This window comes from Lineus longissimus, chromosome 2 (assembly GCF_910592395.1).
Source record: "Lineus longissimus chromosome 2, tnLinLong1.2, whole genome shotgun sequence".
NCBI lineage: Eukaryota > Metazoa > Nemertea > Pilidiophora > Heteronemertea > Lineidae > Lineus > Lineus longissimus.
Window position 1 is genome coordinate 225,360 of NC_088309.1, and position 25,939 is coordinate 251,298.

The window sequence follows — 25,939 nt, forward strand, 5'->3', positions numbered from 1 at the left end:
CACTTTACACACAATACGAACTGACTGAACGATGACTTACAAGACTTTCAGTCCATTTTAGGCCCTCCAGTCTAAAACGCATTTTCATACAAGTGCAGAATGTCAAAGGTTCAAACTTGACAGTGCAGCAATGAGCTTACTCCAAGAAGGAGGGAGTTGCCACTGACTAACAAGTTTGTGGGGAAAAATGAGACTGGATGATTCATTTCATGACGTAGCATGAGCCTGGTGTATGAGCATGGCTCACTCGCCTCAGCTCATCAACAACAGGTCGCCATGGATAGAGAGGGGTTGACTCATCACATCTATCTACACACAGAGCTGTGTCAGTCATTTGTCACTTGAGAAGGGTAACCGGAAAAACGCCGACCGACCGACCGACCGACCGACCGACCAACCGACCGACTGACCGACCGACCTTCCGACCTACCAACCCAAGGAGTTTCGAAGTTGAGTCGCAGGTCTCATAAGTCAATGTGATATATCCAATCCACGATAGCAGGTCATGTGAAATGAAATTGTAAACAAGCGCACGTGCGCTGATCAAATGACAACAAAGTTGCAGTTCATGCATTGCATCGGTCGAGACACTCGAGTAGAAAAACTACAGTGCATAGATTAGGCCCAAATCATGTTTTTATATCCACCGACCATGTAGACAAAGCATATCTTTAGAGTATCGTTATCAGTTCCTTACCGCGTGGGCTCGTTTTCCCGGTATAATTGACTGGAGATGCTGCTGTCAGACACGTCGGACTCCATCACGTCCATTGCGCTGGGCACTACACAGATACATGTGCTATAGAGAAGCGAAAGGGATACTGCATATGACGGTAGGTTGGCAGGTCAGTCGGTTGGTCGGTCGGCGTTTTTCCGGTTACCGGGCTATGAGGCGCGAATGGGATGCCGTAAGTGAGGTTGTCAGAGTCGGCGAGTAGGTCGGTCGGTCGGTCGGTCGGTCGGCGTTTTTCCGGTTACCCTAGAGAAGTAGTAGTAGGCAAACCCGCTCATCAAGTTGCTATCAGTTTTACACTGTCTATAAAGCTAATGCTTCAGCCAGGAGCTTTTCAACCCTCAGGATACATACTAACATCAGTGTATCACCGCATACATTGCTGATACTAATTACATGAGAAAACTTCACGTAAGAAGTTGAACACTTATCATCTGTGCTCTTGCCCGGTCTTATTGAACTCAAAGAAATTCTTCCAGTAACCTTCAATTGGCCAGGTCAGTGCTGTAAGGCAATACCAGCCGACTAAACCTTTTATCAAGCATTCTCAGCCAGAGGCCACTGAACTTTAGGTAACATTGACCAGAACTGGAAGAAGTCTTCAAGCACTTGGTTCAACTTCAAATCAAACAGTATGCAGTGCAATGTATCCTATTCAACTGAGTGAGGATTGCTTGTGATCCAAACAGGTTCAACTCAGTTCATAGTTTACATTAGATATTGTGACACAAAAGTCAAGCAAGTTGTCTCTCAGTTGTGGTCTTACCTTGAGATCAAGATGAGCAATCTGTTTTTCATGCATATGTTGGACTCCCAAGAGGATCTGTTTGATAAATGCCGAAGCCTCGGTTTCTGTGAGAAGCTCCTTCTCGGACACGTGCTCGAAGAGCTCGCCTCCCGAAACTCTGAAATACAACGAAGGAAAGTGTCAGAAAACTGGTAACTTTAAGAGCAAAGACAGGCGAAATCCGTGACTGTTATGGTTGGACCAGATGTAGTGCCCAGAGAGTCATTTTTGAGCAGAGGTTTGTAGGCTTTGCCATGTGGCGGTTGGAATGAGAATTTAGATATTCTCCGATGTGTTCAATATTCTGGCAGCACATCCAACATGATAGATGGTGATTGCTGGAGTTGCTTTCTGTTTTCCTGCTGAGGAGATTCGTAACTTACAGCTCTAGCACCAAGATCACTTCAGGTTTGGTCTCAAACACTTCATGGAGGGAACAAACATTTTCATGATTCAATTCTTGCAGAATCTCCACCTCCCGCTTGATCTCCTGTATTGATGCTCCACGTCGACTGCTCGCTGCCCGCTTCTTCTTGATGAACTTGGCCGCATAGTCACCTCCCGTCGTCTTCTCTGTCACTCGCTTTACAACGGCAAACTGGCCACTAAAAGACAAGAAAGGATATGTTGTTCACTCTCAGGCTATGTCCTGGTACCAATTATTTTATTATAGTTTTATGCATTCTAAGTACATGTACATTGTAATCAACAGTAAATTTATGTCTCTCTTTCCACATTCATATTGTCTTCCGAAGATACATATTTCAGCAGCTTTTTAGCAACTGAACATGTACATTCACATATTCTGCTCAAGGTTAGACTTAGGGTCTAGTAGAGCAAACCCCAATGGGCAATAGCAAACAGATAGGGCAACATTATGAGAAACCTGTAACACCAGACATACTCTTTAGTTCTCCATAACATGTCGGCTTATTAGCTTCTATTTAGAATGATGTTTTACAATGATCTCTTTACATCATTCTATGCTTAATTATATGTAACATGTGTAATCCTTGTTGTACTTCAACCATTCAGACCACTTGACATTTAACACAGGAACAACCACTGACTACTTGCTTCCGTTAATGCATGTTCTGGTTATTTCTAGCTACAAAATCTAATCATATCAACTGACTGGTTTCCAGAAATATAATTTCATCCTTTTTAGCCAAAAATCGTCTTCAGCACAACTTGTTTTGTAGTTAGAGCACCAAGAAACGTTCAAGATTTGGCTGAATTAGTAGGTCAAGAGGATTGTTTTGCAGATGTTAGGGGAATGATCTTGCCTTATATTTCTCCTAACTATAAATCAAACGCTCTTTGACATTCATTGGAGGCTTTGTAGAAATCATGAGGAATTCTCTTTTTTCTTCAAAAGCTTATGCAGCTGTCATGTCAGATTTCTCATGCAATGCTCAGGATTAGATCATGATCATCGGATGTCATGGGCCTGGTTCTCTGAGACTTCACATGCAGCTATCATGTCAGATTTCTCATGCAATGCTCAGGATTAGATCATGATCATCGGATGTCATGGGCCTGGTTCTCTGAGACTTCACATGCAGCTGTCAAGTCATATTTCTCATGCAATGCTCAGGATTAGATCATGATCATCGGATGTCATGGGCCTGGTTCTCTGAGACTTCACATGCAGCTATCATGTCAGATTTCTCATGCAATGCTCAGGATTAGATCATGATCATCGGATGTCATGGGCCTGGTTCTCTGAGACTTCACATGCAGCTATCATGTCAGATTTCTCATGCAATGCTCAGGATTAGATCATGATCATCGGATGTCATGGGCCTGGTTCTCTGAGACTTCACATGCAGCTGTCAAGTCATATTTCTCATGCAATGCTCAGGATTAGATCATGATCATCGGATGTCATGGGCCTGGTTCTCTGAGACTTCACATGCAGCTGTCAAGTCATATTTCTCATGCAATGCTCAGGATTAGATCATGATCATCGGATGTCATGGGCCTGGTTCTCTGAGACTTCACATGCAGCTGTCAAGTCATATTTCTCATGCAATGCTCAGGATTAGATCATGATCATCGGATGTCATGGGCCTGGTTCTCTGAGACTTCACATGCAGCTGTCATGTCAGATTTCTAATGCAATGCTCAGGATTAGATCATGATCATCGGATGTCATGGGCCTGGTTCTCTGAGACTTCACATGCAGCTGTCATGTCAGATTTCTAATGCAATGCTCAGGATTAGATCATGATCATCAGATGTCATGGGCCTGGTTCTCTGAGACTTCACAGAGCAAATTAGGTGAGCCAACAAAGTCAACAAAGAAAACATATTGGTGACTTAAACTCATTTGATCTTCATTGTTGAGTTGATTGGTAACTGAAAACTGCCAATCAGACAGACAAGCTCCAACAATAGTCAAACAGTCAGAGAAATAGGATTAGTGTACCAAGTGGCACTGATTGACCACAGAGCACCTGAGTGAGAGGGCCATGTTCATTACCAATCAGACTGGCTAATCAATAAGTGGACGGGTTAGATTAGTGAGTTGAACTCAGTTTGGGGCTCAATACAGTGACTGGCATTTTGGTTCAGAATAACTAACTTATTATATTATATTATGCTCATCATCAAATTCAAATGCCGACATTGTGATAAACATACAAAAGTCAACCATGACATGATACAGCAACTCGTAGCATTGGGCCTGGAACAAGCGCCATCAATCAAGATGACTGTTGATTCATAACCAACGACGTTCTCCTACAGTTGATTTGGTTCTTACGACTATCTCTGACTGGCTACGACCGACTGGCACGAGGGTTTGGATATAGGTACCACCATTTTGGCTAGAACCCGAAAGCCAATAGCAATTAGAACTCCTTCAAAACAAAGTGAATGGGAATTTATTGTGAAGGATTCTAATTTATTTTGGATTTCAGGTAGCCAAAATGGTGGTACCTATTGCCAACCCTTAACTATTCTCTCCATTTCATTTGGGACCCTCCCAGGATTTCTACTCCCACATCCCGACTATATACTCAGACTGGGCTCCAGGAAATTCTCTACCTCAACACTCAAGATAAACTTCATTATGAATATGACATGCAACCTCTAGCTCAGCACTGTCTAGACCAACCCCTACATTTCCTAGATACATTGTATACGCTTATTCATCAATGAGGATGATGGATGGAGTTCAATCGGGAGACAGGTGAGTGGGTTTCTTGGCTTATTTTTATACCTCCCTATGTCCTCGCCAACTTCATAGAAGTCTTCAAACCTATCTGTTCTAAATCCAGACATAATCCTTGCGTCTTAAATCCAGAAAACACACTTAATTCGACCAGAATCATCCAAATTTCCAACTGCCCACTCCATGCTTTTCACTTCCTAGCAGACCCCACAACCATGACGTCCCAGTGACAAAGCGACACCAGCGCCATCTGACGTTTGTAGATGGTACTGAAATATCTGTAAATCGGGTGCCTAGAAAGCTATATAAGACCTCTGGAAACCTGAGACTCTTGACAACTTGGCAGAGCAGCCAACAAGACTGATGTGGCCTGGCTGTGACTATCTCATCCCTCTCATCATTGTCAACACGGTGGAGCAGCCAGAACTGTTAAGTTATTACAGTATCAATAATTTTAGTTATATAAGGTTTCTAGTTGGGTCTCATGTGTCTAGCATCAAGGGTCTTAGGTCTTAGCTTTCTAGACACCTGGGTTTGATCATATGGAGAGGCACAATCCAAGTGTTCTATCCCCGATTGATATCAGATATTGATAAAGAACATTTTGTAGCGGACAAAAGGGGTTTACTTGCTGTCACCTCTGGTCAAATTCGGGAGTTTCTAAGGAGGTCAAATTGATACAAGAAGTCACATCCTGGATCTTCAGGACAAATTGTTTTTCCCATGGTCAACTGTTATTAGTGTTACACCCAGCAGGTTCCAGCTGTAACCCAAAGTGAGCAGTCACATCCTGGATCTTCAGGACAAATTGTCTTTCCCATGGTCAACTGTTATTAGTGTTACATCCAGCAGGTTCCATCTGTAACCCAAAGTGAGCAGTCACATCCTGGATCTTGAGGACAAATTGTCTTTCCCATGGTCAACTGTTATTAGTGTTATACCCAGCAGGTTCCATCTGTAACCCAAAGTGAGCAGTCACATCCTGGATCTTGAGGACAAATTGTCTTTCCCATGGTCAACTGTTATTAGTGTTATACCCAGCAGGTTCCATCTGTAACCCAAAGTGAGCAGTCACATCCTGGATCTTGAGGACAAATTGTCTTTCCCATGGTCAACTGTTATTAGTGTTACACCCAGCAGGTTCCATCTGTAACCCAAAGTGAGCAGTCACATCCTGGATCTTCAGGACAAATTGTCTTTCCCATGGTCAACTGTTATTAGTGTTACACCCAGCAGGTTCCATCTGTAACCCAAAGTGAGCAGTCACATCCTGGATCTTCAGGACAAATTGTCTTTCCCATGGTCAACTGTTATTAGTGTTACATCCAGCAGGTTCCATCTGTAACCCAAAGTGAGCAGTCACATCCTGGATCTTCAGGACAAATTGTCTTTCCCATGGTCAACTGTTATTAGTGTTACACCCAGCAGGTTCCATCTGTAACCCAAAGCGAGCTGCTGTCCTCAGTATTGAAAGTGGGCGGCTTTTTGCTCAGGTTGCTGCCAGAAGGTCCATAGACAATATCTTTGTTTATTTCTTTCTAGGCCACCACATGGCCATCAGTGTTCAAGTAAGAGAAGTGAGGAGGAGTCTATCTTGTCAAAGGATGTCAAGTTTCAACACAGACAAAAGCCACCCTTCGGTGAAGACAAAACAACTGACAAAATAGCTTTCATTTAAATTTTATTTGAGAAAATAATTCAAAGATGGAATACATAGATTTACAAAGACTTCATGAATTTGTACACATTGAGACCCAACATGCTATAGGCAGTGATTGATATAATGGTATGGGATGAGATGTACCCACGTGGTTTGTCTTTTCTTTCCTCTGTATCTATCAATTAGACTATCGTCCTGTCAGGTAATGAGACAGATACTGTATAGGCTGCTGAAGGTTACACTTCTTCATGATGACAGAGACTATGGCCTAATGAGCATGCATGCTGGCAATTTTGAATTATGATTTCCATAATTTACACATATCATCCTGCTATGTACAAACATAGGTAACACCAATCGAGAAGACAATTAAATTAACATTGATTAATGTAATAAAACATGATATACATAAAACAAGGCATGTAATTGCACCAAATAAATAACATTGTGTCAAACCTTTTGACAACATGAAACAGAAATCTCCATTTTGCCGCTTACCCAGAACGTCTCCACAAATCACAAAACCCCAAGGAAAAATGGTTGCATTGTGAGGGGTCCTGACTACAGAGGTCAGATGGCATGGAAATTAACAACTTCGGACCAGCATCAGTGCCTAGGAAGAGAGTATTCTGCAAACAGCATCGGCTAGAGGAAGAGGCCACTAACATATCACATATTTCCCACAATAAGGGAATGATTTTCTCAGTAGACACTTTGGGTTATTATTAAGTTGCTGTTGTTGAAGTATTTCTGATACCCCTATGAATCAGAGTTGCATCACACACTCCAGTTGATTTCTGCTATTATTTTTACTTTGATGAGGACTAGTTAACACTTGATGACCCCTGAATTAATCCATTTTGATTGTCTGTTTGATGACGACTGGTTTGCCCTTAACCCCTTTGTTCCTGGCACGTGCTTGCTGCCGTCTCAAGAAGTCAGGCATGAGCTTCTTCTTGCGTTGGTGGTACATGTGCATCATCAAGATATACATTCCTGGAAAGGAACACATTTTAGTTGGTGGAGTTTACACGTCCTTCATCATGTTGATAATGGAACTACACATGCTGATATATTTTTGCAAGAATGGTCACCATCATCACAATTCTAGGGTTTCCAGTCAACCAAATATCAGAAACATGTTTTCTAAGCTGCTCTTAATGTATTAGTGCTCATCACCCAATTAAACTTGACCAATTGTCTGGATGGATATGCACATTTGTCAACTAGCATGGTAATGTCCTGGCCTTGTGAACAAACGAGCATGCCAATAAATGCCATTGCTGTATTCTACTTACCTCCTAAAAGCAATAACATGTAGAATCGCATGAAGTATACAAAGCTAAATGAGATATTATAAGGATTCGGCAGTTCTAGGCTGAGCTTTCTTGTCTTTTCGAAGTATGGCATCGACGTCACGATCACATAACCTGCAAGAATAAAACATTAAAGGTCAATCAGAATGACACTCATATTGTCACAGATTCCCCTGGAATTGCTTGCTTTCTGATTAGGGAAGAGAACTATAATTGGTTGTTACCTGTCACTCTTGTGTCAGGTACGTTTGACCCTCACTCTGAGGTTAACCAAACAGGGAAACATGTGACCTTAACAAAACTTTGGGAATCTTCTTACCTTCAACCATGAAGCCTATCGGATAAAGAGGAATCCACACAGTGTACCTCAACCATGTGATAAGCCCCCATTCTTTCTTTATGCTGCTCAACATGTAGAATGGATACCTGAATACAAGTATAAGTACAAACATTAATAAGTGTCTTTTCACTGGCCATAATAGGTGGTCATTGAAACCAGGGTTTAGAGATTATCCATTGGTGTGGCGACTTCTCCATTCCAAGGCTGAATGTGTTTAGGTAGTTTTCTTTGTTGCAAGAGCAACATGACTTTCTTGGTGAGTGACTATCAAACCATGAAAGCTGCCTGGACACTTGATCCTGGAAAAGGTTTCCATGTCACTGCATTCAAGTCACTCACTGTGGTCATAAGGGCACTGTGTCAGCCGACAGCAGTGATACAACCCAAAAATATCTGCCTTCTGCCTCCTCAGTGGGCTCAGCTTTGAAAACACTCAAAGAATAGCAAAACCGAGCAATTACCTGAAAAGTTCAACTGTGGCCCACGTGCCAAACAGCCACCAAATACAGGCCTTTGTTCGTATTTCTTCATTCATCAAGATGACAGCAAACAGCACTAGGTTCCGTCCAAACACCTGCATGAGGGGTGCCAACCATCCTGTCTTGACGAGACCGACCATTGGATGGATAAATTCTAAACAAGCGACAATCTGACAAATCACCATCTGCGAGCCGACGTCTTCCAACGCTGTATATTTGGCTCCTACAAACAAAAAAACCATCAAGAAATATGAGTGAAGGAAGCAGCGCATGTGAGACTGATGCCTGGTTGAGGTGACATTCATTACACCATAACCCTTCAAGGTAATCACTAATAGTTTTCAGACTTCTACTCCACACTGATGTCCTTACCATCTCCATCCTTGGTATATCTCACAATCAGTTTAAACATGATGACACTGTAACCAACAAACTGGAACAAGTTGTAGAAGAACAGGTAGCCAGAGCGGATATCCTCCAATGCTGAAAGAGTCAAGATAAAGTTGGGAGAGTTTTTCAAACATATTGGATACTGATCTATTCTAATTCTTTTGATGAAAGATTGAAAGTGAAATCACACTACTACAAAATGATCCTTTCAGAATTGATTTACCAGTTTGAATCTGTTTCCACCAGGCAACATTCAGTGATATGAGGTGCATGAAGGTGCAAGCACTTGAATAGATCAGCTCAACATACACAACTGAAAACGGTAAACCACAGATAGACAGAGTTCAATTGTCTACCTGATTCTTTGGTCTTCATAATATCCTTCTCAATATCATCAAACATGGCCTTCTGGGCAGCAGTATCCTCAGGGGAAGAGTCTGCATCCAAATCTGAGTCATATTCAAATTTATCAAAGTCGACTTTAAGCCATGCTGGTTTCTTCTGCTGATACGTGAGCCTTGGCCATGATTCCTTGATGGCTTTCTGGATGTGGAACTCAATTCCTTTCTCAGTCACTCGGTATTTGCTTTTCTGAAAAGGAAATGGGACATTATCCCTCAAGAATAAGCAACAGTTACACAATACTCAAGCCACATTGATGAATTCAAACTGTTCTGGAGTCCCCTAGGAAGGTGACAAGCTGGTCTAAACAATTTGATATAGGCCAATGCCTCATCCATCAAACTTTAAATTTTTTTAAATCACAGTAACACATAACTTGGAAATCGAAACCATTCGAATCCAACGAGCAAGTTTGTGCCGTACTGTACCTTTGCATCAACCGGAAGATAAAACTCAATGTCAAATGCATAATTGTTGTGTCCCTGAACACCATGACCTGCGGCTTTGAACGATAGGTTGTCATCATCAAGGTTCACCTCGGGATTCTGAAAAGAACAAAAAATGATGTTAGGCCTAAAACCTACACATTTGTTTCAGTGCAAAGGAGTTTTACGGCGGCTCCGCTTACACAAAGTGGCGATCAAGACTGGACACGTGGTGTGATTATAGGATAGTCAACTCTTGCTGTGGTTGAGGCTAAAATAGATTTTGTTGGGGTTTCAGAAATCACAAAAACTGATGTCTTCAGTGGACTGGAAAACAGTGTCTCCTTGCGGTGAAATTGTGCTAATGTAAAATCATGATATGATTATGATACTTTCAATACTTTTATTGATACAGTCTACAGATAGGCCTATAAGGACATTGCCGGTCGAAACGTACCACATTACACATGAATCAATCAATTTTAACCAGACATCTCTGCAAACATAATTATATAAGCTACATTATGCACGCACCTGAACTTCCCTGAGAGCAACATTCAGTGAGATACGCTCCGAATTTTGTCCCCAATAAACGAATGGACTAAGCGTCTCCGCCATGTTGCTGAGAGAGTGCCCCAAACTTCATAACTTGTCCAAAACTCACCTATTGTCTGCACGCGAACAAACCTGATCACACAGTAATTTTCCATACGCGACTAAAATAGTGCGCATAAAACCTCTCAAAATCACTTTGTTTTAGATAATTTTTTCAGACGAAGACTCGAAATGCATTATGACCACTTTTTTGGAATTTTTGAAATAATAAAACTTACGAAAGCTCTTGTACTATTTCGCCACATTCAGATTGCAATAGCGGCCATTTCAATGGAACGAGGGAGAGGCTAGATTATCAACGATCCGAGTCGATGTATTGCGCATGCGCTGAGAATTAAAACCATGTCATTGCGATTGCGTTGAAATGGCCCCTTCTATTTCTATATTTAGGCTGCAGTAAACATTACCACGTGCTATTTGTTGACAACTATGCACTGATGACGGAGTGTTTAATCATTTTGATTTATCAAATGAAATCCCGTAATCATGATACATTAGGGCAAGGTTAATGATGCTCGTATATCATAATCTGGGTTCCCCGTTGGCGTTGGTAGGGGGTAGGCCTAGGCCGTATAGGCCTACGTAGGGAATTCCGGGAGGGAATTGCGTACTCAACATCGATACTTTGTGGTGGTATCTATCTCGTAGCTTCTTACCTTATTCTCAACAGTCAATAAATCATACACGATTTAGGATCTCCGACAACTCACACAATGTCGGTAGAGTTTACTTTTACCCGCCAATGATGTAAGAGTCATGTGACTGATAGTACACGTGCTTCTAGAATTCCCGCCATAACATCGACTCGGATCGTTGATGATCTAGCCTCTCCCGTGTAGCCTCCCTGGCTGTAGTGTACGTGTACAAAGTCTTGGCAGTGCCTGAGTTCGCATAGGCCTAGCCCAAAGGCGAGTAATCGAGTCTCTAATTAATTTCTTTCCTTTTCAGGCATATCGAGGGACTATCTAATATCTAATATTGGAGTGCTTCCAGTTTGAGAGATGTCTGAGCCTGAATCAAGCAGTGACAATGAGGGATCAAACCTCACCTCAAGTCAGAGCCAGGGTGAGGATGATCATGAGATATTTGCTGGACTCTCTGCTTGGTTCTCTGAAAGTGTAGAAAGTGGACGGATAGAAGACTGGAGTAAGTTCTTGTTGTGGAAAAGAGGCCTATAAGTAGTTCTGAAATGACTCAGCTGAGGATATCTGCAACGGCACTGGAAGAACTCCTCATTATTAGGCCTAATGGACACCCTTGTGACAGAAAAATGCTGTTCTTAATAGAGAGGTGTCCTAATTGCAGAGGAGGTCAACATGTGGATGAGACTGTCTCGAGTGTCCTCGTGATTAGTTGGAGACTGATTCACAATTTGGGGATGGGAGGGTGACGATGTCTTAATTTATATCTAAATTGCTAGAACAACTACAGTCAACAAGTTGAAATGGGACCCGAAGGTCTCAGTTGTGATATCATGAGTTGAGCTGTACATTCAGGGCTTTGTTTCCTGCAGGGAGTTACGGAGGAGAGGTGACAGATGTGGAGACGGCCCAGTTTTTGTTCAGTGAGAACTGTGAAAGTCCAGATACCCTCAGGTGAGTTGGCTGGCGATATCGCATCCTTGACCAAGGCACTTGACTATTGGATTATGGGTCTGTGTACACAGCTTATTGAGATTAGATTGTAAAAGCTGATGCTCTGACAAAGTTGCTCTCCTGGGGCAAACAATCCAATCAAGGGAAAAAAACCATGACTGTCGCGGAAGAGTTATGTGTTTCTATCTCCTTTCCAGGATCTATAAAAATGATCAGTTCAGGAACCAGCACGTTGGGGTCATCCATGCTCTCTTCATTGACGAATGCCTCCAGAAGAAGTGGCTTGATGCCGTTCCTATTGGTCTTTATTATCTCCCACCAAAACAAGTTCAAGAGAGTGAGTGATAACATGATTGGACTTGACAACAAGTCACTGCGTCACTCACCTTTTCCGTCAGCAGACCAGACACTATTGTTGTTCTGACCGCCTCTAAACAAGAGTTAACTTTAACTTCAGAACTTCTCTCTTCACTGGCACTAAATGAATACTACTGCTGGAAATTTGGTCAGGTGGACTTCTATGAAATAGAGTGATTTCTCAAAATGTGTCTAGTTTAATTCTGAATGAAGAGGTTCAGACTTACTGGTGTTGCCATCTATGCATCCTACACTAAACTAACTAGTTTGTATTTGCTTCCAGTGCTTGAGGAGAACTGTTGTTTCAAATGGCAAGTTGAAGATAAGAAGAATGGACCAAAGGAGGTCCATCAATTGCAAAAGCCAAAACCAAAGAAAGTCGTTCATCATACAAAACGAGAACCAAAGAAAGTCATTCATCAATGGTATACAAACAACAAATCAAATGACATGCAATCTGAAGGAATGGCTGGTGCCGGGGATGGAGACTCTGATCGGGGAAGGAGAAATCAGTCCGATGCAGCTGAATCATGCAGACCCAGTAGCATTCATTGTGAACCAAGTCAGGGGCACATCGACATGACAACTCGGCCTTCAGCAGACCTGGAGGATAACGTCTCTGTGCCGGAGACGTTAGCCTCTTTTTGTACTCTCCTTTAGGTACCTTTGTGTTGTAAACAGTTTTTGGAAGCCTCCCTGCTACAAAAATCAACATCTGTTCTATAGCGTTTGCAGATATAGGGGAATTATTCTGGCTGCAGAGAAATCCCGATTAAGAACCAACTCATAAGAAGAATAACCCGAACTACTGATTTGTAACAACTATTCTAAGTATAACCAGGGATTATGACCAAAAGAAGACTAACAGGTTATGTGGCTTGGGTTTTGGGGAGCTGTCATATTAGGTTTAATCAATCTCAAATAGAATTGGGACAGTTGATCGAAGTGATCTATAAGAGAGCTGTCTTTTTCTTTCAGACGGGAGAGACGACAGACAAGTGAGAGTACCGCACGTGTCAGAGTTGAGCTGGCTACTTGCGACTTGATGTTAAGACGGCCAAAAGATGAACAGTGGAGTGCTGTAACTAACAATGCCAGAACTCCAGTGTGTGCTGAATGGCTTGATCATCTTGTGGGTAATCACGATCTGTACTTGAATATGCCGTAACCTTAACTTGTATTATAGAAATTAGTATGTTATGTTTTCAATTTATAGTAATGCAACTTGATAAGCAATAAATGTTTGTCTTATTACACACCGAGTGGTTTGTACTTTGTCAGGGAAGTTCAGTAGTTTTTTTGCGACTGGCTGCCACCTTAGCCCCACAATGGCTGGTACGGAGAGCTTGGCATCTTTCATCTTGAAAGGTGTTCCTTGTGCATCAAAACCCGAGAGCTCTACCTAGCAGTATGCAAGCATTGTCCTTCCCATATATACTCTTTTACCAATCTAAGGCTGGTTGATTCATTTGTTGTATGAGAAAGTTGTCATCCATTTCAGCCTGAAAGCAGGTTGTGACATGTCCTTGGCTCAAAATATTTCCCACATACTGGTACTGGTATGTGCCCATGTCCGACATGTCATTCGAGGTTCAAGATTGAGCTATGGTCGCATGACAAACCTCACAACCTGACTAAAGACCAACATCCAGTTAAAGACAGAGTCACAACCAGGCTGAATTCCTACAGAGGGTTATCAATACCGGTAACTAAATCCCGAATGAATAAGACAACAACAGATGTTTCTGTTCCATAAAGTTTATAAAATTGTCGTCTGTATATTCACATGAGTCATTCTAATTTGTTTGTACAGATAATACTTTTATAGATCTTAAAACTATCTTCAATTGCATTGTTGATTCATCTTTAAAGAATTATGCAACATGATATTTTCATCCAAAATATGAATTAGGCCATGTTGGCCTTCTGGCGGAAATGAAATGTCCCCATCAGGCACTGCAGACTTGGCACTAGATGGTTGTCAGAATATATGACCAGTGAAGACAAGACAAGTGTCAACAATGGTCGACAAGACAAGAACTTTGGTTACTCATTTTGTTTAAAGATGGCAGCATTTATACAGAGAAAAAACCTTCATCAACAAGACAATTCTTGTGTACATTTCTCAATGAATCGGTTTGCACTTGAATAATGGTTATGATCCTGCAAGTTAACTGCATGCATTCATTTTTCCGAGCAGGTCAATTCAAAAGTCAACAGCAAGTGTAAAGATCAATCAAGAAAAGCCCCTCTGCTGCACTCGATCCACTCCACGCAGTGATGTGTTTGGGTTACCTCAATACATATCAAGTGGCCAAATCAAATGTCGTTATCGTAATCACCATAATTTCACATGGTTGGTGAACCTTTTGTAGTCTGCCGATAAAAAAAAGACCACAGTTTTGCACTAACAACATTGTCCCATTACTCCATGCATTTCTCAGGCAATTCTGCTTTCTCTGCAGACAGATCTAACTATGAAACATGAACAATAACTATTGAACACATATCCAGGTCACCTTAGCATATGAAAATCCCAGCTGGGGAAAGAACGGTCCTGTTAATAGAAATACATGTTTGTGCAATTTTGAAGACTCAAAAGATTCGCTAACATTACCAACACTGCAAGGTGAAATAAATCTTTTTGTGATGACCCTGGGTTATTCTATCATGAATGTACACTACTTTTATCAAGTATATACACAGGCAATGCCCACACATTCATTTTACTAAAACCTTACAAAAGATAAACTTTATGACTGCCCAATATGAATTCTACGTTGGTGGTCGCACGCCAAAGTTGTTGCAAAAATTTCCACATTTTTTTCTTTATTTCTCGTCTTTTCTTAAAAACTTGAGAAATTTTTTTCCCAAAATAATCCAAAAAAAATTTCCCTCAAAATATAAATTCAAAATTTTCTTCAAAATATAATTAAACATTTTTTTCCTCCAAAATATTTCAAAAACATTTTTTATCAGGTTTTCAGCAAATGTTTGAAAAATAATTTTTCTTGATTTTTTTCATAACATTTTCCCAAATAAAATTAAAGTTTGAAGGACCGGACATATAATTTACATCCACACAACGTCAATTGAATGTTGGACACACAACATTAAATCTTTTCTATGTTTAACAACATATATGTCTAAGTTACATTGGGCACAATTGCCTGCGTGAACATATGTCGAATTTGGCATTGTTTACAAGTGTCACAACTTCAGTCTTGGGAGTAAATTTCCACCTTTATGTCAATTTTCTTTAAACATAAGCTAACATGTCGATTTATAAAGACAGCAGAGGGGTGCAACAAAACAGCTAAGTTTGGAGAGGAAGACAAGTTATCACAGATAGTAAACTGAAGACAGCAGAATATTGTATACACAGCTTACACTTAATCTACCAATACAATAATGGAACCTGTGAAAGAGGGAGCTTTAAACAACACACAATAGACAGGCAGCCCATTGTTCCTTAACACAGAGTCACTTTGCCACAAAGGCCTATCACATGAAAGAGGCTTAATGAATAGGTGACCCATGCACACAGCAGGTTGGGCCAGGATGTTGATCAGATATTTGACTATGCTCCCTAGCTATCAAATGGTCATGTGAAAATAGTGCAATTCTGGGGTGATTGAAAATATCAATGGACCTAAAAATGACATGTGAGAACTATTATATACTGGCACACGATCCCTCTGTAAATCAGTCAACAGATATTGATCAGATTACATTGAAATACATTGCTGGTAGAAATATATCAACCACAGCATGGAAGAATATGATGACATGGAAACAACTTTCAATGACAATGTGCTTATGATACACTTGTAATTCAATCCTAATTCAGTGTTACTGTCCACTGCAGGAAAGGCAGTTCAACCCACAATGTTCTCAAGACCCCACGCTATTCAAATCATCCAGGACATAACTTCCAAGTACGATGGCTCATGTTCACCAATGTTTGTGCCAGAGCTCACCCCTTGTCCTCAAGGATTTCTATACCAGACCGACCATCCCCTACACTACTTGACAATGTGAACAAGATGTTCTCAAGTTCTAAATCAGGAAGGATAAATTAGGAAGGACAAACACTTGCATTCTTCACTAAACTGGGAATAGAAAGACTTTATATGTCATGTGTACCCCTCAAATGTCATTGGCATCTAACATGATCAGTGGTCAAGTTACCAATAGGAGGAATTCATCCCAACATTTCACAGTTAATAAGTGTTGTTGAGCCTAGGTTGTGAGTCTCTTACTCTCATTGTATGGAGCAGTGACATGAAGTACTTCACATAACAAGCAAGGAAAAGCTCCAATAGTAAGTCCTCTCAGAACTTCCACTTTACACAACAAACAAGGAAATGCACTAAGTTCACAAGCAGTCCACCTTTCCATAGAATTTAATGTGACCACTCATTGCTAACTCAAGTTGAGTAATCAGGAGATAATGGAGGCGTTTACACAATTAGAAATTGCCTGATGTGGTCATAATTTACTGGGTCAAAACACTACTTATAATTCACACCTTCAGCAGGGTCAGAGTGTTTTTCCTGTATCCTGACTACATTCAGATGGGAGCCCTGAAATTTGCCATTTGGTGAGCTTGAGTTGACAAAACCTTCTCAGAGACATTTGAGTCACATGTTTTCAATACTCCGAGCACTCTGAGGAACCTGTGAGTCTCCTTCGCCTGAGGATTGGGGATAAGAAGTATGGCAGTTTGCCATTATAATACTCGAATATGTTAAACTGAGCAAGAAGTAACATGTCGAAAAACTGGTAGAGCTCCAGGCAGAGACAGAAACAGCACATACGCAGCGCCACACTGTGGTCATCGCGAGAAAGCCGTATCGCTCTTTCGAAACAGACGCGCGCCTCGGAAAAGACGCCAAGTTCCAAGATGCAGTAACCGAGGATGGAAGTAAGAAGCGGTGAGTCTGAAACATAGACGGCATCCATGAGATCAGTAACGTAGTACTCGGCATCATCTAACTGACCAAGATGGCGGTAGGAGACAACCAGGAGATATTTGGCGAAGACTGACGCAGGAATTATAATCTCCTCCTCTTCAATCTCAAGTTGGATTAACTCTGGTGCAACGACTTGTTCGATACCTGAGAATATGACGTCACCGGTTGCAGAATCAGTGTTGAGAAGCTGCTGCACAATGAGGATGGTCTCGACATAACTTCGCTGGTGGAAGAGGTAGTTTGCATACTTCAATGCCAAGACAGATGAGAACTCAAGATCGACAGCGATCTGATAATAGTTCTCTGCCTTGTACAACATCTGCTCATTCTCTGTGCCACATTCTGTCATGCACGCTTTCACATGACACAGCGTTGCTAAGTTACCATACGTGGCAGACATCTCTGGTCCTAGCGAGTCATGGTCCTCCTCATACGCTTCGATGCACTCCAAGTAACATTCCATGGCCTTATCGACCTCGCAAGCTAGAGTGTGCGTCTGTCCCAACTGATGCATCAAACTCACAAGATCACCGCGGATGTCATCCTCCATGTCAATCTGGACATCCCGTGCCTGCCCCAGCCGCTCAGCTGCCTCCTCATACTGGTACATACTGACATGCATCCTGGCTGTCTTGGACAACAACAGATTCTGTAACGAGCTTGACTTCATCCCTCCTTTTCCATTCTCCTCGTTGTCTCGTAAAGCAAGGCAGTAATACTGGAGCGCGACCTCATGTTTCTCCATGCCCTCGTAACAGTCTCCGATTGCTTTCAGTGTCTGTACGACCTGAACCCTGTCCTTGTTAGGTGAGCAACTGCTGTATTCCCGCGCAAGTTGAAGAAACTGTAATGCTCTCTCATACGAGTCAACTGAGAGGTACGCGTAGCCTAATGTGTATATTGTCTGATTGATCAACCAGAATGATTCCTCAGCTAACTCCGGGATGCTTTCCTTGTACATCTCAGTGTAGACGTCAATTGCCCTCAGGGCAGACGCCGTCGCTTTATAATACTGCCTTGTGGCGTAATGTGAGAAACTGAGTAGAGACAGCACATATGCAATCTCAAATTTGAAAAAGGTGTCCTTCTCTACGTTTATGTGTTGATACATGAGATGTGCACACTGAAACATGGCTCCAGCCTTGGCATAGCGATGAGCAAGGAATCGTACCACCCCCAACATACAGATCACATGTGCGTTACTCGGAAGGGACGATCGCTCCCTGGCGTTTGGGAACCAGCTGAGAGATTTCTCATAATATTGCACTGCCCGATCATAGTTGTCAGTCATGACGCTACAGTCCCCGAGTTTAGTTAAAACTTTAGCCATAAGATCAGTATAGATCTTGTCCTGGCTTTGTAAGTCTTTAAGAATAGCAAAAGCGTGTTGGTAGCATGTCAGTGCCTCATATGTGCTGATAGAGTAACTATTCTTGTTGTCGCGACCATCGTACGCTTCCTCATCCCATTCTTCATCACTCTCCACAAAATCCAGGATCTCTGCGTTCAACTCATCACGGATCGTGAGAATGACGTGGTCCCGTAATGTCTCACCGTGCTGATGTTCGATGATGTACGCATTGCCCATCTCGTACCAGATCTCAGCTATCCGGATGTGAACATCAGTTTTGTAAATGAAATTCATCATCCGCATTGCCTGTTCCATCAGACCAACACCGCCAATGATGTCACAATTGCGCGTGCGAATCACCCCAAGCTTCTTCAAGATGTAGGCCATCTTTTCATCAAGGAGGCCGCCCTCCTTGTAGGTTGTGTGGAAGAGTCCTAACGCCTTCTCATAAACCGAGGAGGCTTTCCCGAGGAGTCCCTGATTAAACATATTATCTGCCATTAGAAGAATACTGTGCGCTAAAGTCACCTGAATGTTTTCATTGTTTATAGGAAGCACCAAAGATTTTGAGGCAACATTACCAGATTCAGTTTTACGACCTCTCACCAGGTCTCGTTTCAGGTCAAAATGCAAACTACTCGTCTCTGTCACCGGTGAGCATTCCTCTAATGTGGCGAGGCGATACGTTCTCAGTTCATGTGGAGACAAGTCTTCGATCGGCAGTGTTTTACTACTTTCGTATTTGCCAAGCTTGCGAATGGCCGATAGCGGACTCAACGTGCCTGTTTCAACTTGCTCCACTTTTAGTTCACACGACTCAAGCGTTTCTATTCCGATCAATATTGGTTCCGACTGTGTCACAATTTCAGAGTTGTTATTTGATAGGCCTATAGAGGGAAGTCCTTTCTTGTTGTCTTTTATACTATCGTACTCATATTCAACAACAGATTTCCTCATCATTTCTGTCATGTGCTCACCCTCCTTAAACACAGTTTGTTGGTAGCTGAAACCATGTGAGTATTGACCACAATTAGAGTTCGCGACTGAGCCGTCATGGCCTAAGTATTCACCATGATTACGTTTCTCACCTCTAGACACCTCAGCGCCCTCTTTACTTGAAGTGAAAGCTAGTGGATTGACAATACGATCACGGCAGAATCCCGTATCCGGTTCAGTCTCTGGAATCGGATTGACCACAATGCTGTCTTCGTCATACTCAATGACATTATCACCTTTAGTGCGGAAGGAATGAGTATGGTTGACATAGTTGCCAATCTCAGATGTTTCAGATACTCTTTCATTCCGACTGTTATAAAGCTGAGATTCCTCCGTGGTGTTATCAGAGCCGCTACCGTTGTCGTTCTCATCAATAACACCATTAGCAAAACTATAATCAACCTTGAAATCATCTAACGTCTCATCTAGTATACTCTGATGCTGATCAATGATGCCCTGCCACGACACCACTGGTGTGTTCAGGAACCGTTTCTTGAGAGTGTCAGCTTTCTTTTTTAAGTAGTCGACTGCTTTTTTGATTTGTTGTTCAGATGAGGGTTTTATGATGGGGGTAACGTTGAGGGACTGTGGTCGCTTGGGTACGATGGTGCAGTTCTGATTTTGTATGTCTACTGCAGTGTTATAGTTGTGATACTGGTCGAGACAGCTTGTACTTCGACTCCTATCTAACCGGTTCAACCCATACTTGATTGCGCCAGGACTATGGAACAAGAATTTACGCTGCAATTTGTGATACCTTTCACGAAAATACTCAACAGTTTTGTGCACCTTTTTTTCAACCGGCTCAATTTTAGGCTCTGCGATTTCGATAACGCGACCCATATTTGAAGCGCCATATTCAAGTCTGTTTTTGCAATACGTCTGAAGTTTGTCAAGCCAGCCGCCCACCCCAACTGGCTTGTCATTCCCCTCGCTGAGAATCCTATACAAAGATGCATACACACCTGGCCGCTCTTCAAATAAGATGCTCTCCTTTAAAGACTCCATCAAGCGCTCTTGCTGAAATCGAAATTTCATGCCGATACTGTCCCGCTTATCACAGAACCAAATGGAGTCATCATTCGCAGAGCACTTGTTTGCTTCAGTGTTGCTAACTCTGACCGCATGCTGCAGTAGGATAATTGCCTGTATGTTCATCCACTGCCATTCTAGTTTGTCTATCATGTGTAGCTGTGAACTATGTTTTAGATAAACATCGGCCAAGCCCTCGTAACACTTAACCAATGATTTCTTATTATTATCCAGCTCCTTAATGTGCTGTATCAATCTCAGATATAGATCCTCCGCGTCTGAGAGCCGCATGCGATTCAACGAATCGAGTGCTTGATTCGTAACGGCCTCGATCGAGTCGAACTTGGACAGGGCAAGTTTTCTCTCCATCATGATGATCGTTTACACAGCAACTATCCAAACTAAGAACAATCACGCCACCATTTGAAGGAACGAGGAATTAAGTCGGATGTAACATTGGATGAGGAAAGTTTGCCGCAGCACAACACGAGGCGATCATTGTATTGTAGCAAAGCGACAACTGACCAATGTTTATACACGAGTTATAACATAAACAACAATCTTTGCTCATTTATAATCCACTGGATAGAACCGTTCTGCACACTTTCTCAAAAGACAAATACGGTAAACAAATATGTAATCCAAATTTTCTATCCGAAATGCTTTTATGTGCATTATCCTATAGCAACGTCAACAGGTTGCTGATACCCAACAGTACATGAAGCCTGAAGCCTGATGAAACGTATCTCATCACAGAAACGGCACAAACGTTACATATTCACAGCTCAAACTTCAACGCATGCATGAATATTCTCAACATCAATCCATGCACGAAGCCAACACTTGAAGCAGCTGATGGAATCCCACTCCAACTCTGTCCAATCGTTTTAATTGCTGAGCGAATGATACTGGCACTGTTCCAATGTAAGGAGTGCAGCAGGGAAATGTGCCTGAAGTTTATCTACATAACTGTCTTCCTGAAGTAGCATCATAATAATCATATTCTGTAAATCAGTCGACAACCCGCAACTGCAATCCTCATTTCCATCATCTCATTTGTATCTCAGCATGCCTCATAAGTTACCTCTTCTCAAGGACTATGAACCTCATCTGAAAAATAGGAGAAGAGAATACATAATTAATACAACAGTCGACACCATGCAGCAAACTCTGGGGATTCATGCATTGATCAGGGTTCTCTACATGTGTTGATGGAGCAACTGTTAAGCCTTAAGTCACTGTGACATGCACGGGAACAGCTTAAAACATTCTTCTGAGATGCCATTGTTCAATATTCCAACTTATCTTAGCAATAACTTCTGCCATACCTGCCTCTCACTCAACTTCTCAATAGTCTACCTGCCCCTTAACCCTTGACAAGGGTTGGTTAACATCTCAACATTACATTCAACAATTTTGAAAATGATCAAAACACTTAAAGTACACTGTCAACACTCTCTGAAGCACGCCAACAGGAGAAAGCCAAAGTAAGCACCATCCTGTGAAAGACCTTCCACTTGTCCCGGTGAACTGACATATATTCTGACATGTTTCAATATGTAGGGTAATTTCCAATCACACCAACATGAAACAGTTTTCAAAATCACATTCAATTAGACCCATAGTCAGAGTAACATTGAAGAATTCGATACTGATGCCAGTTATGCAAAGATTTTCGATGATTGAGATGTAGAATGGCATTCTTGGAGACAAAAATATTGAACGCTGGGTACCTGTCACAGTTCGATGGACCCAGCACTCACTAGATCTTGCACCAACAAAACAACCGTGTTGCGGCAAATTTGATCAAGGCCTTTGAGGGCCAATCTATACTGAAACTAGGTTCTCAGCATGGTCCATCTGACAATACTGAATACAGGCTGTGACACCACTAAGCCATAAGTCATGTAAGTAATCAACTGATCCACAGACAATGAAATGACATCATGGCTCACCAACTGAAAGAGGTCTCTCACTTACCAAGCATACATAGTGTACTCCACAACAAAGAGGGCATACCCTCATGACTAGCCCTCAATCTGTGATCAAATTCATTTCACATTCACAGCCCTGAGTGAGGCCACAAAAACACAATAGTCACACTCAACTTTACTTACAAAATTATAACTGTGGCTGTGATTGGTCAAGCACTACAGGTACTTAAGATATGTCAATATATGCCACATCAAATATCATAATCACATACACCTACATTACAATCTGCTGACACATTTGGTCCCCACTCAATATTGCGAAATGAAAACATCCAAGAGGACAGGCGATGACAACTATAAACATAAGCTGAAGTGAATGGTTTTTGACTTTCTTTACCTACAAATGGGTACATCCTTCTATGTAATCAGGACATGTCAGAGACGAAATGAACACATCCAGCAACCGCTGGATTCTTTACAAGAGTGAGATCCCACCAAACACAAAACCGGACAGATCCCCACCAAACAAAAAACCGGACAGAATCTACACTGTAATCAGGTGAAATATCATATCCGGCCTCTCATGATCGGTCGATCACAAAATGCCACAACATACATCGCCGGTCAATGACACCCACGGATCACACTCACCTGATACATAACCACCCCCACCTTTGATGTTGCAATTAACGAGGAAATATCCAAATTCTGGCTCACATACTGAATCATAAATCTATTATGAAATTCGATACCGCAAATCAAAGTTGTCAAATGCGCCCAAAGTGCACAAGGCAAATATGATATTTGGACAAAGTGTCCCAGTTTTCTTTGACTCTGCTTAGCCTACTCCAGTTGAGTGAACCAATGGGACCCAGGCACTGTGTTCATTGTTGCCATTTCAATGATATTCTCTGTGATAATAACAAAAATAACTGATTCAAATGTAGTTTGAACACGCTCGGTGGACTCATGAAAACACCTCACAAAAACCTCTTGGGGATTTTGAATGCCTTAACCTACTCAGAAGACATCAACACAACAGGATTTGAACTGTCATGAGGAATCCAAGGTCAGGACAGTCATGGAACCAGCAGTATCACACGAGACATCAATGAGCATTGATTGAGCCCTAATGTTATTTGCATACTGATTATTTGAAACAGTGATGAAAAACAACAAAATCATACCAAAACACACAAGACCTAATTTTAAATAACCATCAAATCCCTCCAGAGTGGCCTGATTGCAATTAATGATGGTGTAATTGTCAAATGGATGTTTGATTGCAGACGACTAGTAAAAACTGTACAATCTGAATTGTTCATGAACAAACGTAGGCAACTGTGTGTTTGCAAGCATTCAGACGCATAATAGCAATGTCTGATCAAGGCAACATTGTATTGATTAAGTTCACTGATGGTAACATAGCTATTTAAGTAAGGTAACGACCACTTGATCTCAGTGGCCTCAAACCCTTCAGATCCATACTGTCTGACCAAGTTATGCAGCAAGAACACCAAGACCACATCAGACCTGTTCTGTTTTCTTGGCGATTCATTCTGACACCAGTCAGATTATGTAAGCGAGAATTGTATTACGGTCAACTATCATAGCAATAATTCATCGACCTGATATGCTCAAGACTGGCGTGAGGAACCACTGCAAATATCATGATCTGATCCCCTGTGACAGTCCCTAACATTATGCTTTTCATTTTCGTGACCAAAATTGCAGACCAAACACATACCATGCCATTGTGAAGATGCACTGAATAATGAATTGCAGAAGCACCAATCACACACTTATCACATCACCCATCGTAAAAAGACGCCAATCTGGGTAACTCGGTTATCATAATTCCTGCTCTGGTATGAATATTGGCAGAAAGAGCTCCTCAAATACATTCGTAAAGATTGCATGTAAAATAACACAACGACGTCAACGTGCATTGGACTGGGACTGAATATGCTATGGCAACTGAGCAGTATCGATTTGGCTTCCAATGCGTCTGGTATCATTCCTACTCCCATGTGCACACAAGTGGCTGTGACCATGTGGGCCGTACTGGCATGGAAAGTGAGATGAATTGTACCGGATGAGCTGGAAGGGAAATCACCAGAAACCAAATTTATCAAAAACTTGAAAATGAAGACTGCTTTGAAATTGAAAAGGATCTTGAATTAGCCTAATATAGATTCCAGCAAAATGCTGGTTTGCTAAAAACAATGTTACTTTATGAGCAACAAAGGAATGGTTAATGATATTAAATAAGATAATTGCATGAATTATATCAAAACTTGGCGTAACTAACTTGTAACTAGTATTAGTAACAGAATGTACTTGAATCGTGATGATCACAAAACTACTAATTGGACTATCAGTCACATCATCGATACAGAAACATATGCACCTAATGACCTATAGCTGTACGTGATAGCTGATAGATTGACTTGAACCATAGAGGGATTATTAAATATTATTATTAATAATACCTCCATGCTTGAACCATCTACTTCTTGCACAAAAACTTAGGTTGATGGGGAATGAGGGCTAAAACGGCAGTTGGATGCATGGAAAGCCCATGCAGGTCGGGGTGGAAGGGGGGGTGCGCAATACAAATTCTAACCCCATGCACATTCCAATTTTGGCGATTAGGTTTATTTTCGCAACTCAGTGCCCCCCTCCCCCCCAGCTTTGCCTTTGGGGAGACCTTGGAAGTATAATTCCTCCAAGGGGAGACCAACCTGACCAGGCTAATCAGTAACTCACCCCTCGCACTGAGAATGAAAGTCACACGCCCCGGCTTCCATTCCAGCACAAATTCTCTGTACGACGCTGGGTAGTATGGACAGCAAAGGGTTTATCATCGCCCTTTATCATCATGGCATGGCATTTATTACAAAAAAGGGGAGTGGCACATGGAAAACACCACCCCACCTACAGTGAAATTGTTCAACTACAAAACAGGTAGGCCCCCTAAGAACTGTTGCATTTTTTACCGTTTCTCTTCTCTCGCCGCGCCATGTTCTCTAGACATGCCAGTCATATTGTGGTGAAATCCTCTGGTTAGGACATAAAGAAAACATCTTCACATCAGATTACACCAGAATAAATCCAAGAATGTACTGCACCACAGAAATATCTCTCGAAATAATGCTACATCGGAAAATATCATTCTTGCCAGTTTCCCCATCAGCGCCACCACACAGTTGATAAATCAATTAAACGTCTTCAAAGGTTGGTTGAAAAGCTTGTCCCTGGGCTGGCATTGGCCTATTATCAAATGCAGACTAATGAATACTTCAAGCATTGCTGCGTAAATTTGTGTGTATAATACATACAATACATGTGTAAAGGACACTAATGGTAGCAG

The 25,939-nt window shown here is 41.8% G+C and overlaps 4 protein-coding genes across 12 annotated transcripts in view; 1 reads left to right on the plus strand and 3 right to left on the minus strand.

Annotated features, from left to right (window-relative positions):
- LOC135499869 (death-associated protein kinase 1-like) overlaps window positions 1–4,906 on the minus strand; it is a 61,582-nt gene extending 56,676 nt beyond the window's left edge. For all 5 annotated transcript variants that reach the window (XM_064790902.1, XM_064790882.1, XM_064790908.1 and 2 more), the window contains exons 1-3: window positions 4,747–4,906; window positions 1,904–2,125; window positions 1,500–1,638 (exon numbers count right to left, since the gene is read on the minus strand). In XM_064790902.1, coding sequence (XP_064646972.1) covers window positions 1,500–1,638; window positions 1,904–2,125; window positions 4,747–4,808 — 423 coding nt within the window. In that variant the 5' untranslated portion in view covers window positions 4,809–4,906. The remainder of the gene's footprint in view (window positions 1–1,499; window positions 1,639–1,903; window positions 2,126–4,746) is intronic.
- A 1,456-nt stretch (window positions 4,907–6,362) lies between these two features.
- LOC135483448 (very-long-chain (3R)-3-hydroxyacyl-CoA dehydratase-like) lies at window positions 6,363–10,333 on the minus strand. The gene is made up of 8 exons (XM_064764397.1): window positions 10,245–10,333; window positions 9,714–9,830; window positions 9,240–9,474; window positions 8,866–8,976; window positions 8,476–8,716; window positions 7,994–8,100; window positions 7,657–7,788; window positions 6,363–7,354 (listed from the first exon to the last, which is right to left on the minus strand). The coding sequence occupies exons 1-8, from the start codon at window positions 10,326–10,328 to the stop codon at window positions 7,209–7,211; spliced, it is 1,173 nt and encodes a 390-aa protein (XP_064620467.1). The 5' UTR covers window positions 10,329–10,333; the 3' UTR covers window positions 6,363–7,208.
- Window positions 10,334–10,802: 469 nt separating this feature from the next.
- LOC135483449 (telomere repeats-binding bouquet formation protein 2-like) lies at window positions 10,803–13,515 on the plus strand. 3 transcript variants are annotated; one of them, XM_064764399.1, is made up of 6 exons: window positions 10,803–10,829; window positions 11,274–11,471; window positions 11,839–11,920; window positions 12,118–12,257; window positions 12,561–12,937; window positions 13,256–13,515. In XM_064764399.1, the coding sequence occupies exons 2-5, from the start codon at window positions 11,327–11,329 to the stop codon at window positions 12,935–12,937; spliced, it is 744 nt and encodes a 247-aa protein (XP_064620469.1). In that variant the 5' UTR covers window positions 10,803–10,829; window positions 11,274–11,326; the 3' UTR covers window positions 13,256–13,515. The 3 variants fall into 3 exon arrangements, with proteins under 3 accessions (XP_064620469.1, XP_064620470.1, XP_064620468.1); XM_064764400.1 differs by lacking the exon at window positions 10,803–10,829 and having other exon boundaries at window positions 11,151–11,390; XM_064764398.1 differs by lacking the exon at window positions 10,803–10,829 and having other exon boundaries at window positions 11,152–11,471.
- Window positions 13,516–14,027: 512 nt separating this feature from the next.
- On the minus strand, window positions 14,028–25,756 carry LOC135499890 (uncharacterized). 3 transcript variants are annotated; one of them, XM_064790919.1, is made up of 2 exons: window positions 25,566–25,756; window positions 14,028–21,742 (listed from the first exon to the last, which is right to left on the minus strand). In XM_064790919.1, exon 2 carries the CDS (start codon window positions 21,002–21,004, stop codon window positions 16,931–16,933), a length of 4,074 nt encoding a protein of 1,357 aa, XP_064646989.1. In that variant the 5' UTR covers window positions 21,005–21,742; window positions 25,566–25,756; the 3' UTR covers window positions 14,028–16,930. The 3 variants fall into 3 exon arrangements, with proteins under 3 accessions (XP_064646989.1, XP_064646999.1, XP_064647007.1); XM_064790929.1 differs by lacking the exon at window positions 25,566–25,756 and adding an exon at window positions 23,218–23,364; XM_064790937.1 differs by lacking the exon at window positions 25,566–25,756 and adding an exon at window positions 22,613–22,690.
- Window positions 25,757–25,939: the final 183 nt, after the last annotated feature.

Excerpts from the sequence above, each read along its gene's own strand:
- LOC135483448 (XM_064764397.1), bottom strand. The coding sequence starts at position 10,328 with ATGGCGGAGACGCTTAGTCCATTCGTTTATTGGGGACAAAATTCGGAG. Across the intron at positions 8,977-9,239 it reads TATGAAGACCAAAGAATCAG|CATTGGAGGATATCCGCTCT; the intron begins GTAGACAATTGA and ends TGACTCTTTCAG. Across the intron at positions 8,717-8,865 it reads ATATACCAAGGATGGAGATG|GAGCCAAATATACAGCGTTG; the intron begins GTAAGGACATCA and ends TTTTGTTTGTAG.
- LOC135499890 (XM_064790919.1), bottom strand. The coding sequence starts at position 21,004 with ATGATGGAGAGAAAACTTGCCCTGTCCAAGTTCGACTCGATCGAGGCC.
- LOC135483449 (XM_064764399.1), top strand. The coding sequence starts at position 11,327 with ATGTCTGAGCCTGAATCAAGCAGTGACAATGAGGGATCAAACCTCACC. Across the intron at positions 11,921-12,117 it reads GAAAGTCCAGATACCCTCAG|GATCTATAAAAATGATCAGT; the intron begins GTGAGTTGGCTG and ends TCTCCTTTCCAG. Across the intron at positions 12,258-12,560 it reads ACCAAAACAAGTTCAAGAGA|TGCTTGAGGAGAACTGTTGT; the intron begins GTGAGTGATAAC and ends ATTTGCTTCCAG.